Source organism: Salmo salar, chromosome ssa28 (genome assembly GCF_905237065.1).
Source record: "Salmo salar chromosome ssa28, Ssal_v3.1, whole genome shotgun sequence".
Classification (NCBI taxonomy): domain Eukaryota; kingdom Metazoa; phylum Chordata; class Actinopteri; order Salmoniformes; family Salmonidae; genus Salmo; species Salmo salar.
In genome coordinates, this window is record NC_059469.1 from 37,315,231 (window position 1) to 37,328,303 (window position 13,073).

General features: G+C 42.2%; 1 protein-coding gene across 2 annotated transcripts in view; it reads left to right on the forward strand.

Moving 5' to 3' along the window:
• Nucleotides 1–13,073, forward strand: part of LOC106589947 (cAMP and cAMP-inhibited cGMP 3',5'-cyclic phosphodiesterase 10A) — a 192,117-nt gene that overhangs the window by 123,497 nt on the left and 55,547 nt on the right. The window contains exons 4-8 of one of the 2 annotated variants that reach the window (XM_045710196.1): nucleotides 3,560–3,683; nucleotides 6,388–6,437; nucleotides 8,731–8,871; nucleotides 9,141–9,302; nucleotides 10,823–10,873. In XM_045710196.1, coding sequence (XP_045566152.1) covers nucleotides 3,560–3,683; nucleotides 6,388–6,437; nucleotides 8,731–8,871; nucleotides 9,141–9,302; nucleotides 10,823–10,873 — 528 coding nt within the window. The remainder of the gene's footprint in view (nucleotides 1–3,559; nucleotides 3,684–6,387; nucleotides 6,438–8,730; nucleotides 8,872–9,140; nucleotides 9,303–10,822; nucleotides 10,874–13,073) is intronic. The other variant, XM_045710197.1, reaches the window with a different exon arrangement.

The window sequence follows — 13,073 nt, forward strand, 5'->3', positions numbered from 1 at the left end:
GCTCAGTCTGTACATAGTCAATGGTAGACTTCAAGAGGACTTCATTGGTAGGTACTGCTCATCCCTTGGCAGCAGCTTTTTAAAAATGTAACAAGTCAGTTAAGAACACATTCTTATTTACAATGACAGCCTACCCCGGCTAAACCCTGACAACGCTGGGCCAATTGTGCGCCGCCCTATGGGACTCCCAATCAGCCTGGATTCAAGCCAGGGACTGTAGTGGCACCTCTTGCACTGAGATGCAGTGTCTTCAACCCCTGCGCCACCCGGGAAGCCACAGACCTAAACCCAGAGTCTCTCAGAGCATTCACAGTCAGCCCACTGACACCCTTATCAAACCATAGCCAAATCACAGCCTACTTAAACAGAGCAATACCCAACCATGAGGAATCAAAGCCCAACAAACTGCACGCTATTAAGAAACGCTATAGATGGAAGGAAGATTGTGAAGAAAGCTACCTAAGAACATTGTCCAAAAAACAAATCCAATCCCTCCTAGACAACTACCTGGACAAAATGTTTCCCTGTAATAGTGAAGGTGTAAACTTAGCAGTAGAAAGCCTGGACAGTATATCAGCTAACATATCATATGTAAAAAAAACAAATGTCAAATTGGCTTCTTACCAAATTATCATACAACAGACCACGTATTCACTCTGCACACCCTGACTGGTGACTGAGCTCCTATATTCTGCCCGGTTACTGGATACGGATGAAACAACTTTCTGAGGGCTTTTGACAGCCAATGGAAGCCTTAGGAAGTGCAACGTTACCCCACCGACAGTGTAGTTTCGAAAGGCATTCAAAAGAAGAACTACAATTCTCAGACCTTCCATTTCCTGGTTGAAATTTTCTCAGGTTTTTGCCTGCCATATGAGTTATGTTATACTCACAGACACCATTCAAACAGTTTTAGAAACTTCAGAGTGTTGTCTATCCAAATCTACTAATCATATGCATATCCTACGTTCTGAGCCCGAGTAGTAGGCCGTTTAATTTGGGCACATTTTTCATCCAAACTACTCAATACTGCCCCCGGTCCCAGAACGGTTATTGACAAACAAACAAAACGAAACCAAAGCAAAGTCTTCTCATGGTTTGTTGATTTAAAAAAAGCTTTTGACTAAATTTGGCACGAGGGCCTGCTGTATAAACTGATGGAAAGCGGTGTTGGTGGGGAAAACCTACGATATTATAAAATAAATGTTTGCCAACATAAGTGTACGTTCAAAATTGGCAATAAACACTCCGATTTCTTCCCTCAGGGCTGAGGGGTGAGACAGGGATGCAGCTTGAGCCCCACCCTCTTCAAGATTTATATTAATGACTAGAACATTCTGCAGCACCCGGCCTCACCCATCTAGATTCTGAAATTAAATGTCTACTTTTTGCTGATGATCTGGTGCTTTTGTCCCCAACCAAGGAGATGCTACAACAGCACCTAGATCTTCTGTACATATTCTGTCAGACTTGGGTTCAGTAAGACAAAAATAATTGTGTTCCAAAAAAGGTTCAGATGCCAGGACACTGTTGCCCTAGAGCACACAAAGAATTACAAAGTGGAAGACCTCAGCCTAAACATCAGCACCACATGTAACTTCCACAAGGCTGTGAACAATCTAAGAAACAAGACAAAAAAGGCTTGCTACGCCATCAGAAGGAACATAAAATTTGACATCCCGATGAGGATCTGGCAAAAAGATACTCAGTTACCCATTGCCTTTTATGGTTGTGAGGTTTGGGGTCCACTCACCAACCAAGAATTCCCAAGATGGGACAAACACCAAAGCGTGACTCTGCATGCAGAATTCTGCAAAAAATATCCTCATCATACAAAGAAAACCCCAAAAATAATGCATACAGAGCAGAATTAGGACTATACCCACTAATTGTCAAAATCCAGAAAATAGCTGTTAAATTCCACAACCACCTAAAGGAAAGCTAAGCCCAAACCTTCCACCACAAAGCCCTAACCTGTAACGACATGAACCTAGAAAAGAGTCCCCTTCAGCCAGCTGGTTCTGGCTCTTTGTTCACAAATACAAACAGTCCACAGAGGCCCCAGGACAACAACAACAATTAGACCCAACCAAATTATGAGAAATTCAATTCTACCTTGCCCTTAACAGAATGTAAACAGTAGCAGAATACATCAGGTACTGTGAGTGACCCAAAACTAAGAAAAGCCTTGACTATTTACAGCCGTAGGCAGGTCTGGCTCTCAAGAGAAGACAGGATATGTGGCCATGGCCCACAACATGAGGTGGAAACTGAGCTACACTTCCTAACCTCCTGCCAAATGTATGACCATATTAGAGACACATATTCCGCTCAAATTACACAAACCCACAAAGAATTCAAACAAAATGTTGACAAACTCCCGTATCTGTTAGGCGAAACACAGCAGTGTGCAATCTCAGCCGCAGAATTTGTGACCTGCTGCCACAAGAAAAGGTGGGTCAGAAACACACAGTGGGTCAGAAACACCAATGTAAATGTATCTTATACTTGCCTGTCTATTTATTTCCCCTCATCATTCATACATTCTACTAGTTGCACATTGTCACAACACTGTACATAGCTGATGTAACAGTTTAAATGTTACACTACATTTACTGCTAATAATATAGTATTTTAAAAGTTGTTATTCTCTTCACTTTTTGTGTGTGTAACGATTGTGTCTGATTGTCTTTGTCAATGTAAACACTTTTCCAATGCTAGGCCAGAAAAGAAGCGGCAGAGGATAGAGAGGGAAGTGAGAGAGGAATAGAGAGAATTGTCCTGTTCTGACCACTCTCTCTCTCTCTCTCTCTCTCTCTCTCTCTCTCTCTCTCTCTCTCTCTCTCTCTCTCTCTCTCTCTCTCTCTCTCTCTCTCTCTCTCTCTCTCTCTCTCTCTCTCTCTCTCTCTCTCTCTGCAGGCACATAAATAGACAGGGCTATCGATCTGTTCTTTCTGGCCCTGTGAAGGAGAGAGGGAGGCCTGGGCCTGTTATGTAACACTGTATAAAGATGTACAGCTGCTCCTCATTCAGCTGGGCAGTCAGGCGAGAGAGATTGAGAGAGAGAGAGATGGAGAGGCAGAAATGGAGAGAGAGTGGAGAGAGAGATGGAGAGAGGGAGGGAGAAAGGTAGAGAGAGAGATGGAGGGAGGGAGGGAGAGAGGTGGAGAGAGAGATGGAGAGAGGGAGTGTTCTAATCAGGGCTGAGTGAGGACTGATGATGCCTTTTAATGAAGCAATAAATTAATAAATTAATTTGTTTCTATGGAACCAAGGAATCCCTGGAAAACAGCAGAGATTGTTACTGATTGGACTATACTGGCTAAATTAATTAATTAATTACATTCTATGGAACATAGGAATCCCTGAAAAACAACAGCAATTGTTACTGATTGGACTATACTGGCTAAATTAATGAATGAATTAAATAATGAAGGAGAAAATCCCAATTAATTATATTGAAAAATGTAATGCAATGGATTACAATCACAGTCAACGTGTGCAGTCGGCAGTTGCATGGTGTGTGTGTGTGTGTAACGTTTGTGTCTCCGGTGTCTAGCAGTACCAGGACAGTAACATGCAGAAGGTGGTGCATGACCTCACCAGTTGTCTGGAACAGCGTCTGGACACTGAGGGAGACACAAAGCTGCTGCTCTATGACCTGTGTACCATCATCAAAACAGGTGGGTAACACACACGTACACACACACACACACACGTACAAACACACACACACACACACACACACACGTACAAACACACACACACACACACACACACACGCATTCACACATAGCACACACATACATTCACACACACAAACACACATATATTCACACATAGTACACACATACATTCACACAAACACACACATACATTCACACACACACACTCACTCACTCACACACACACACTCACACACACACACACACACACACACACACACACACACACACACACACACACACACACACACACACACACACACACACACACACACACACACACACACACACACACACACACACACACACACACACACAACGGGTGGGTATACCCCTCGTTGTAGCCAGCAGGGTAATCTGCCTTATCATATCCTCGCTTCACTACTTCATGACACCTCATACTGAAGACAGTTTAGCCTGGTCCCAGATCTGTTTGTTATCTTGCCAACTCCAATGGTCCATTTTTGGTCACGTTTGGCATGGCAACAGCCTTAGGAGTTTGCTATACAGCACAAACAGATCTGGGACCAGGCTAAGCTGACACTAACCATACCATAGAAATACAATGTATAGAATGGGCGTCCCCATTCAAGTCATTTGTGGCATAATGGGTGGACTGGCGGCCATTACCCATTGAAGATAACAAAGGTTAAGACAACGGGATTCTAATATTCCATAATACTTTGCAACGGCGCTGGTCCCAGATTTGTGACGTTGTTGTCTCAGTTTGTATATTTTCAACCTAAAGCAGGAAGTAAAAGCAGGAAGTTAAAAGCAGGAAGCCTAGCCTACCGGTTAAGAGAGTGTTAGGCCAGTAACCTAAAAGGTTGCTTGTTCAAATTCCCGAGCTGAAATTCCTTTCCCGAACTGTAATATCTTATGTTTCACCGAGTCGTGGGTTAACGACGACATTAAGAACATACAGCTGGCTGATTATACACTCTATCGGCAGGACAGAACAGCAGCCTCTGGTAAGACACGGGGCGGGGGCCTATGCATTTATGTAAACAACAGCTGGTGCACAATATCTAAAGAAGTCTCAAGGTTTTGCTCACTGAGGTAGAGTATCTCATGATAAGCTGTAGACCACACTATCTACCAAGAGAGTTTTCATCAGTTTGCTGGCACTAAGACCGATGCTGGAACTAAGACCATACTCAATGAGCTGTATACCGCCATAAGCAAACAGGAAACCGCTCATCCAGAGGCGGCGCTCCTAGTGGCCGTGGACTTTAATGCAGGGAAACTTAAATCAGTTTTACCTTTAATTTCTATCAGTATGAAAATAATTCTACACCACCTTTACTCCACACACAGAGATGCTTACAAAGCTCTCCCTCACCCTCCATTTGGTAAATCCGACCACAACTCTATCCTCCTGATTCCTGCTTACAAGTAAAAATTAAAGCAGGAAGCACCAGTGACTCGGTCTATAAAAATGAAGCAGATCCTAAACTACAGGACTGTTTTGCTAGCACACACTGGAATATGTTCCGGGATTCTTCCGATGGCATTGAGGAGTACACCACATCAGTCACTGACTTTATCCATAAGTGCATCGAGGATGTCGTCCCCACAGTGACTTGTACGTACATTCCCCAACCAGAAGCCATGGATTACAGGCAACATCCGCACTGAGCTAAAGGGTAGAGCTGTCGCTGTTCACGGAGAAGGGACTCTAACCCGGATACTTATAAGAAATAGAAGCTGTTTTTCAGTCTCTAGGTCATTTCTGGTCACATTTTACAGCATCCATAGGAGTTGGCTAGACAGCACAAAGGCTAAGCTGACACTAACCATACTGTATGTTATATCATTAACAGCCTGCTCCCGTAGCCGGCCATTCAATCTCTCTTCAGTCCCTCCCCATACCATTTGCCATGGTTTGGTTGATGACCCATATTTCACGTAGCTTAGAAGTCTACTGGGACCATGGTGCATCATGATGCTGTGTCTAGTGTCCCTGTCTGTGGCAGAGCTCTGTGTGTGTGTGTGTGTGTGTGTGTGTGTGTGTGTGTGTGTGTGTGTGTGTGTGTGTGTGTGTGTGTGTGTGTGTGTGTGTGTGTGTGTGTGTGTGTGTGTGTGTGTGTGTGTGTGTGTTTTGTGTTCTGTGTGTGTGTGTTCTGTGTGTGTGTTCTGTGTTTCTGTGTGTGTGTTTTTTGTGTGTGTGTGTGTGTGTGTGTGTGTGTGTGTGTGTGTGTGTGTGTGTGTGTGTGTGTGTGTCTGTGTGTGTTTTGTGTTCTGTGTGTGTGTGTTCTGTGTGTGTGTTCTGTTTTTCTGTGTGTGTGTGTGTGTGTGTGTCTGTGTGTGTGTGTGTGTGTGTGTGTGTGTGTGTGTGTGTGTGTGTGTGTGTGTGTGTGTGTGTGTGTGTGTGTGTGTGTGTGGACGGGCGTGCATACGTGCTGGTAGAAGACTGTGACATTGCCGCAGTGCCCTGATGAAGCGTGAGAGGATTGGATGTGACAGGCTGTGCTCGCCCTGCGCTCCACCACGTAACACACACCAGTCACACATGCTCGCATGCACACACACACACACACACACACACACACACACACACACACACACACACACGCACACACACACACAGCAGATACTGTACACCACACCATCTGTGTAACTACAGATGGTAACTTTTCTCTTATCTCTTGTCTTTAATCAGCCACAAAAGCAGATGGATTTGCCCTTTATTTCATGGGAGAATGTAACAATGTAAGTGAACCACATACAATATATTCTGGAGATGAGCACAGATCAGCTACTCTGAGCTCCACTGATATAGTCTATAGTGAGTGATGAGTGTTAAAGCCCCAATCCTTAATTAATGAAGAATTTACAATGTACTATATACAGTGCCTTGCAAAAGTATTCATCCCCCTTGGTATTTTTTCCTATTTTGTTGCATTACAACCTGTAATTTAAATGGATTTTTATTTGGATTTCATGTAATGGACCGACACAAAATAGTCCAAATTGGTGAAGTGAAATGAAAAAAATAACTGTTTACATTTTTTTTATTTTCTTTTTACAAAAAACGGAAAAGTGGTGCGTGTATATGTATTCACCCCCTTTGCTATGAAGCCACTAAATAAGATCTGGTGCAAATAATTACCTTCAGAAGTCACATAATGAATTAGATAAAGTCCACCTGTGTGCAATCTAAGTGTCAGATGATCTGTCACAGGATCTCAGTATATATACACCTGTTCTGAAAGGCCCCAGAGTCTGCAACACCACTAAGCAAGGGGCACCACCAAGCAAGCGGCACCATGAAGACCAAGGAGATCTCCAAACAGGTCAGGGACAAAGTTGTGGAGAAGTTCGGACAGGTTTGCATTATAAAAAAATATCTGAAACTTTGAACATTCCACGGAGCACCATTATATCAATTATTAAAAAATGGAAAGAATATGGCACCACAACAAACCTGCCAAGAGAGGGCTGCCCACCAAAACTCACGGACCAGGCAAGGAGGGCATTAATCAGAGAGGCAACAAAGAGACCAAAGATAACCCTGAAGGAGTTGCAAAGCTCCACAGCGGAGATTGGAGTATCTGTCCATAGGACCACTTTAAGCCGTACACTCCACAGAGCTGGGCTTTACAGAAGAGAGGCCAGAAAAAAGCCATTGCTTAAAGAAAAAAATAAGTGTGTTTGCCAAAAGGCACGTGGGAGACTCCCCAAACATATTGAAGAAGGTACTCTGGTCAGATGAGACTAAAATTAAGCTTTTTGGCCATCAAGGAAAACGCTATGTCTGGCGCAAACCCAACACATCTCGTCACCCCGAGAACACCATCCCCACAGTGAAGCATGGTGGTGGCAGCATTATGCTGTGTGGATGTTTTTAATCGTCAGGGACCGGGAAACTAGTCAGAATTGAAGGAATGATGGATGGCGCTAATTACAGGGAAATTCTTGAGGGAAACCTGTTTCAGTCTTCCAGAGATTTGAGACTGGGACGGAGGTTCGCCTTCCAGCAGGACAATGACCCTAAGCATACTGCTAAAGCAACACTTGACTAGTTTAAGGGGAAACGTTTAAATGTCTTGGAATGGCCTAATCAAAGCCCAGACCTCAATCTAATCGAGCATCTGTGGTATGATTTAAAGATTGCTGTACACCAGCAGAACCCATCTAACTTGAAGGAGCTGGAGCAGTTTTACCTTGAAGAATGGGCAAAATTCCCAGTGGCTAGATGTGCCAAGCTTATAGAGACATACCCCAAGAGACTTGCAGCTGTGATTGCTGCAAAAGGTGGTTCTATAAAGTATTGACTGTGGGGGGGTGAATAGTTATGCATGCTCAAGATCTTTTTTGTTGTTGTCTTTCCTTGTTTGTTTCTCAATAAAAAATATTTGGCATCTTCAAAGTGGTAGGCATGTTGTGTAAATCAAATGATTCAAATCCCCCAAAGATCTATTTTAATCCCAGGTTGTAAGGCAACATAATAGGAAAAATGCCAAGGGGTGAATACTTTTGCAAGCCACTCTATTCTCAATGATAAATGTGTGTACACCATTAATTGAAATGAAAATATTACAGATTGCACATTTAAGTGAGTCATTGAGTGTATCCCGTATCTCGTCTCAGAATTTGTGTTAGTTAATATGTTAATGACAAACATGATGTAGTGTATAGAAAGTGATTGAGTGTATCCATGTTTCCTCTCTCTCTCTCTCTGGTCCTTCCTGATTGAGTGTTTCCATGTTCATCTCTCTCTCTCTCTCTGGTCCTTCCTGATTGAGTGTTTCCATGTTCATCTCTCTCTCTCTCTCTGGTCCTTCCTGATTGAGTGTGTCCCATGTTCATCTCTCTCTCTCTCTCTGGTCCTTCCTGATTGAGTGTTTCCATGTTCATCTCTCTCTCTGGTCCTTCCTGATTGAGTGTTTCCATGTTCATATCTCTCTGGTCCTTCCTGATTAAGTGTATCCATGTTCATCTCTCTCTGGTCCTTCCTCATTGAGTATATCCATGTTCATCTCTCTCTATGGTCTCTCGTCAGAGTGTGTGTTTGTTTAAACCGACGGTGGCTGAGGACGGTCCTCCCACCCTCATCCCAGCTGGCCCGATCACGTTTGGAACCACCATCGCCGCACACGTGGCCACAACACGTAAAACACTGCTAGTAGAGGACATCACAGGGGTGAGATTCAGCATATTATAAATATACCTAACCCTAACCCAAAAACCCTAACCCTAATGCAGGATAAATCAAACGTTCCAAAGTATTTGGTTATATTTCAAATGCTTTGACCTCATAACCCCTGACTTCTGTGTGTGTGCAGGATATTCAGGGATTCAGACACGGGGATTCATGTTCACTCTGTCCTTTACCTTCTCATCTTCACCACCCTTTAACACTTGCCCCTTAACCCTTGACCCTTAGATTCTAATCTCTCTCTCTCTCTCCAGGACCAGCGTTTCCCAGAAGGCACAGGTCAGGACTCAGACTCAGGGATTCATGTTCACTCTGTCCTGTGCCTCCCCATCCTCACGGCCATTGGTGACCTCATAGCTATCCTGGAGCTGCATCGGCACTGGGGCAACGAGCCCTTCAATACCAGCAACCAGGAGGTACAAGCACGCATGAACACACACACGCACACACACACACCAAGCCTGTCTGTGTAAACAGAGCGTATGACTGTCGAGGGCTAGGCAATGCCTTCCTGTAATAGTGCCATTAAGAGGTCATAAAGAGAGGAGCAGGGAGTCCCTGAGGATCAGATCAAGGTTTTGTAAGGTAGCCTAGTGGTTAGAAAGTTGAGCCAGTAACCAAAAGGTTGCTGGTTCAAATCCCTGTGCCGATGAGGTAAAAATCTGTTGTTCTGCCCTGTTGTTCGGCTGTTAACCCACTGTTCCCCGGGTGCTGTGGATGTCGATTAAGGCAGCCCCCCGCACCTCTCTGATTCAGAAGGGTTGGGTTAAATGAGGAAGACACATTTTCAGTTGAATGCATTCAGTTGTACAACTGACTAGGTATCCCCCCCTTTCCATTAGTCCATAAGGAGAGCAGCAGTTAGTCCCTGAAGACTCTGCTATCAGCTGCTAATGAGCCAATCAGAGACATGTAGACATGTATAGATGGCAGGCACTGAGGGGTTAAGTATTAGATTACCCAGTGGGACAAGATGGTTGTAATGACTTTATAAGAACGTCAACGTATTCTCGTTGTAATGACATCTTTTCAACCAGTTTTGCCTACTGGGATATTACGTAGCAGGCATTATTCAGAGAGAGCATTAGGTTGGATAAAAACACAGGATGAGGAAACACATGGGGTACTGAGAATAGTCATTATATGATAAATGTTACCCATATTCATGTGTGTCACGGGTGTCATTGTGTAGAGATGACCAAAACGCAGTGGGAATGTGGATGCTCATCTTTATATTTATTAAATAAAGAGAACACGAAAAAACAACAAAACAAAGAACGTCAGACGACAGTTTTACAGGCTATACGCAGCAGTGCAAAATACAACTATCCACAAAAACCCCAGGTGAAAACAAGCTCCTAATATATGACTCCCAATCAGGAACAACGACGTACAGCTGTTCCTGATCGGGAGCCACACAGACAACAAAGAAATAGACAAACCAGAAAACCATAGAAAACCAAAACCAGAACATACACTAAAACCCCGGAATACATAAACCAAACACCCCTTTAATACTACACACACAACCCGAACCATATGAAACAAATACCCTTCTGCCACGTTTTGACCAAACTACAATACAAATACTCCCTCTACTGGTCAGGACGTGACAATGTGATAGTTTGCTTTATGTGTATATTAATAAATATCCCTAAATATGTCAAATTTAAACATGTTCTTTTTAAATATTTTTTTACTGTCATTATTTTTTTACTTCTTGCTTCTAGAACTTGAGACTTTTATTAAAAAAATTATAATTTCTTAAATGCTAAATGTTGATGATGCTATGTGTTTTTAATCTATCTGTCCAGGGACTATAGATGAAAACTAGCCATCTGGCTAAATCTGGCACATTTACAGAAATGTTAATTGATATGCATTGTCCCTTTTTCAATTAAATAAATAAATAAACATTATTTTCTCTTTTTTTAAGGTTGCAACGGCGAGTTTAGCATGGGCATCTGTAGCTATTCACCAAGTACAGGTGAGCATTGAACTTGGTTTTTTCATCAGACAGTTAAAGAAATGTTTCCGTATGTGATGTCTCACGTGTATTTGGTTACAAATGCTTTGATAACACTCTTGATAAATGCTTGACTAACACTCTTGATAAATGCTTGAAAACACACTCCTGATAAATGCTTGGTAACACACTATTGATAAATGCTTGATTAACACTCTTGATAAATGCTTGGTAACACACTCTTGATAAATGCTTGATTAACACTCTTGATAAATGCTTGGTAACACACTCTTGATAAATGCTTGAAAACACACTCTTGATAAATGCTTGGTAACACACTCTTGATAAATGCTTGGTAACACACTCTTGATAAATGCTTGATTAACACTCTTGATAAATGCTTGATTAACACTCTTGATAAATGCTTGGTAACACTCTTGATAAATGCTTGGTAACACACTCTTGATAAATGCTTGGTAACAAACTCTTGATAAATGCTTATTAACACACTCTGGATAAATGCTTGGTAACACACTCTTGATAAATGCTTGGTAACACACTCTTGATAAATGCTTGGTAACACACTCTTGATAAATGCTTGGTAACACACTCTTGATAAATGCTTGGTAACACACTCTTGATAAATGCTTGGTAACACACTCTTGATAAATGCATGACTAACACTCTTGATAAATGCTTGGTAACACACTCTTGATAAATTCTTGGTAAAACACTCTTGATAAATGCATGACTAACACTCTTGATAAATGCTTGGTAACACACTCTTGATAAATGCTTGATTAACACACTGTTGATAAATGCTTGGTAACACACTCTTGATAAATGCTTGGTAACACACTCTTGATAAATGCTTGAAAACACACTCCTGATAAATGCTTGGTAACACACTCTTGATAAATGCTTGATTAACACTCTTGATAAATGCTTGGTAACACACTCTTGATAAATGCTTGATTAACACTCTTGATAAATGCTTGGTAACACACTCTTGATAAATGCTTGATTAACACTCTTGATAAATGCTTGGTAACACACTCTTGATAAATGCTTGGTAACACACTCTTGATAAATGCTTGGTAACACACTCTTGATAAATGCTTGGTAACACACTCTGGATAAATGCTTGGTAACACACTCTTGATAAATGCTTGGTAACACACTCTTGATAAATGCTTGGTAACACACTCTTGATAAATGCTTGGTAACACACTCTTGATAAATGCTTGAAAACACACTCTTGATAAATGCTTGGTAACACACTCTTGATAAATGCTTGAAAACACTCTTGATAAATGCTTGGTAACACACTCTTGATAAATGCTTGATTAACACTCTTGATAAATGCTTGGTAACACACTCTTGATAAATGCTTGATTAACACACTGTTGATAAATGCTTGGTAACACACTCTTGATAAATGCTTGGTAACACACTCTTGATAAATGCTTGGTAACACACTCTTGATAAATGCTTGACTAACACTCTTGATAAATGCTTGACTAACACTCTTGATAAATGCTTGGTAACACACTCTTGATAAATGCTTGGTAACACACTCTTGATAAATGCTTGGTAACACACTCTTGATAAATGCTTGGTAACACACTCTTGATAAATGCTTGGTAACACACTCTTGATAAATGCTTGGAAACACACTCCTGATAAATGCTTTATAAGTAACATGTGGTCGATGGGATAGGGTTGTGTCGGCTGTGAACATGATAACTTACTGTTGTGTTTCAATAGTTCATTGGCTCAAATAACGCTCATAGTACAATTGCATGTGTGTGTTTGTCCCGGGTTGTGTTCTCATGACGGTGTTTGTGTGAAGCAGAACTCCACTGTGACTGGGTTTCCGGTAGGTCTCAGTCTAATCAACCCTAAAGCCTTTTTTTACACTTGACCCCCCAAGGGACATCATTATGGCCTGTGGAGCCTTGTGGTTTGTACCTACGTGAAAAGTACAGTGTCCCAACGCATCCTGGGTCACAGTGGGTCTCTCTCACGTTTCTGTCTGTCCAAAAATACACAATTTTGTTACAGGAGTCTGCACTGATTTAAGGCAATGGTGTTTCTCTCTCTCGCTCTCTCTCGCTCTCTCTCTCCCCCCCCCCCTCTCGCTCACGCTGTAATCCTGCTGTTGACACATAAACAAAGTGCTAACTAACTGTTAGCATGCCATCGTTGACGTTAGTTTGAA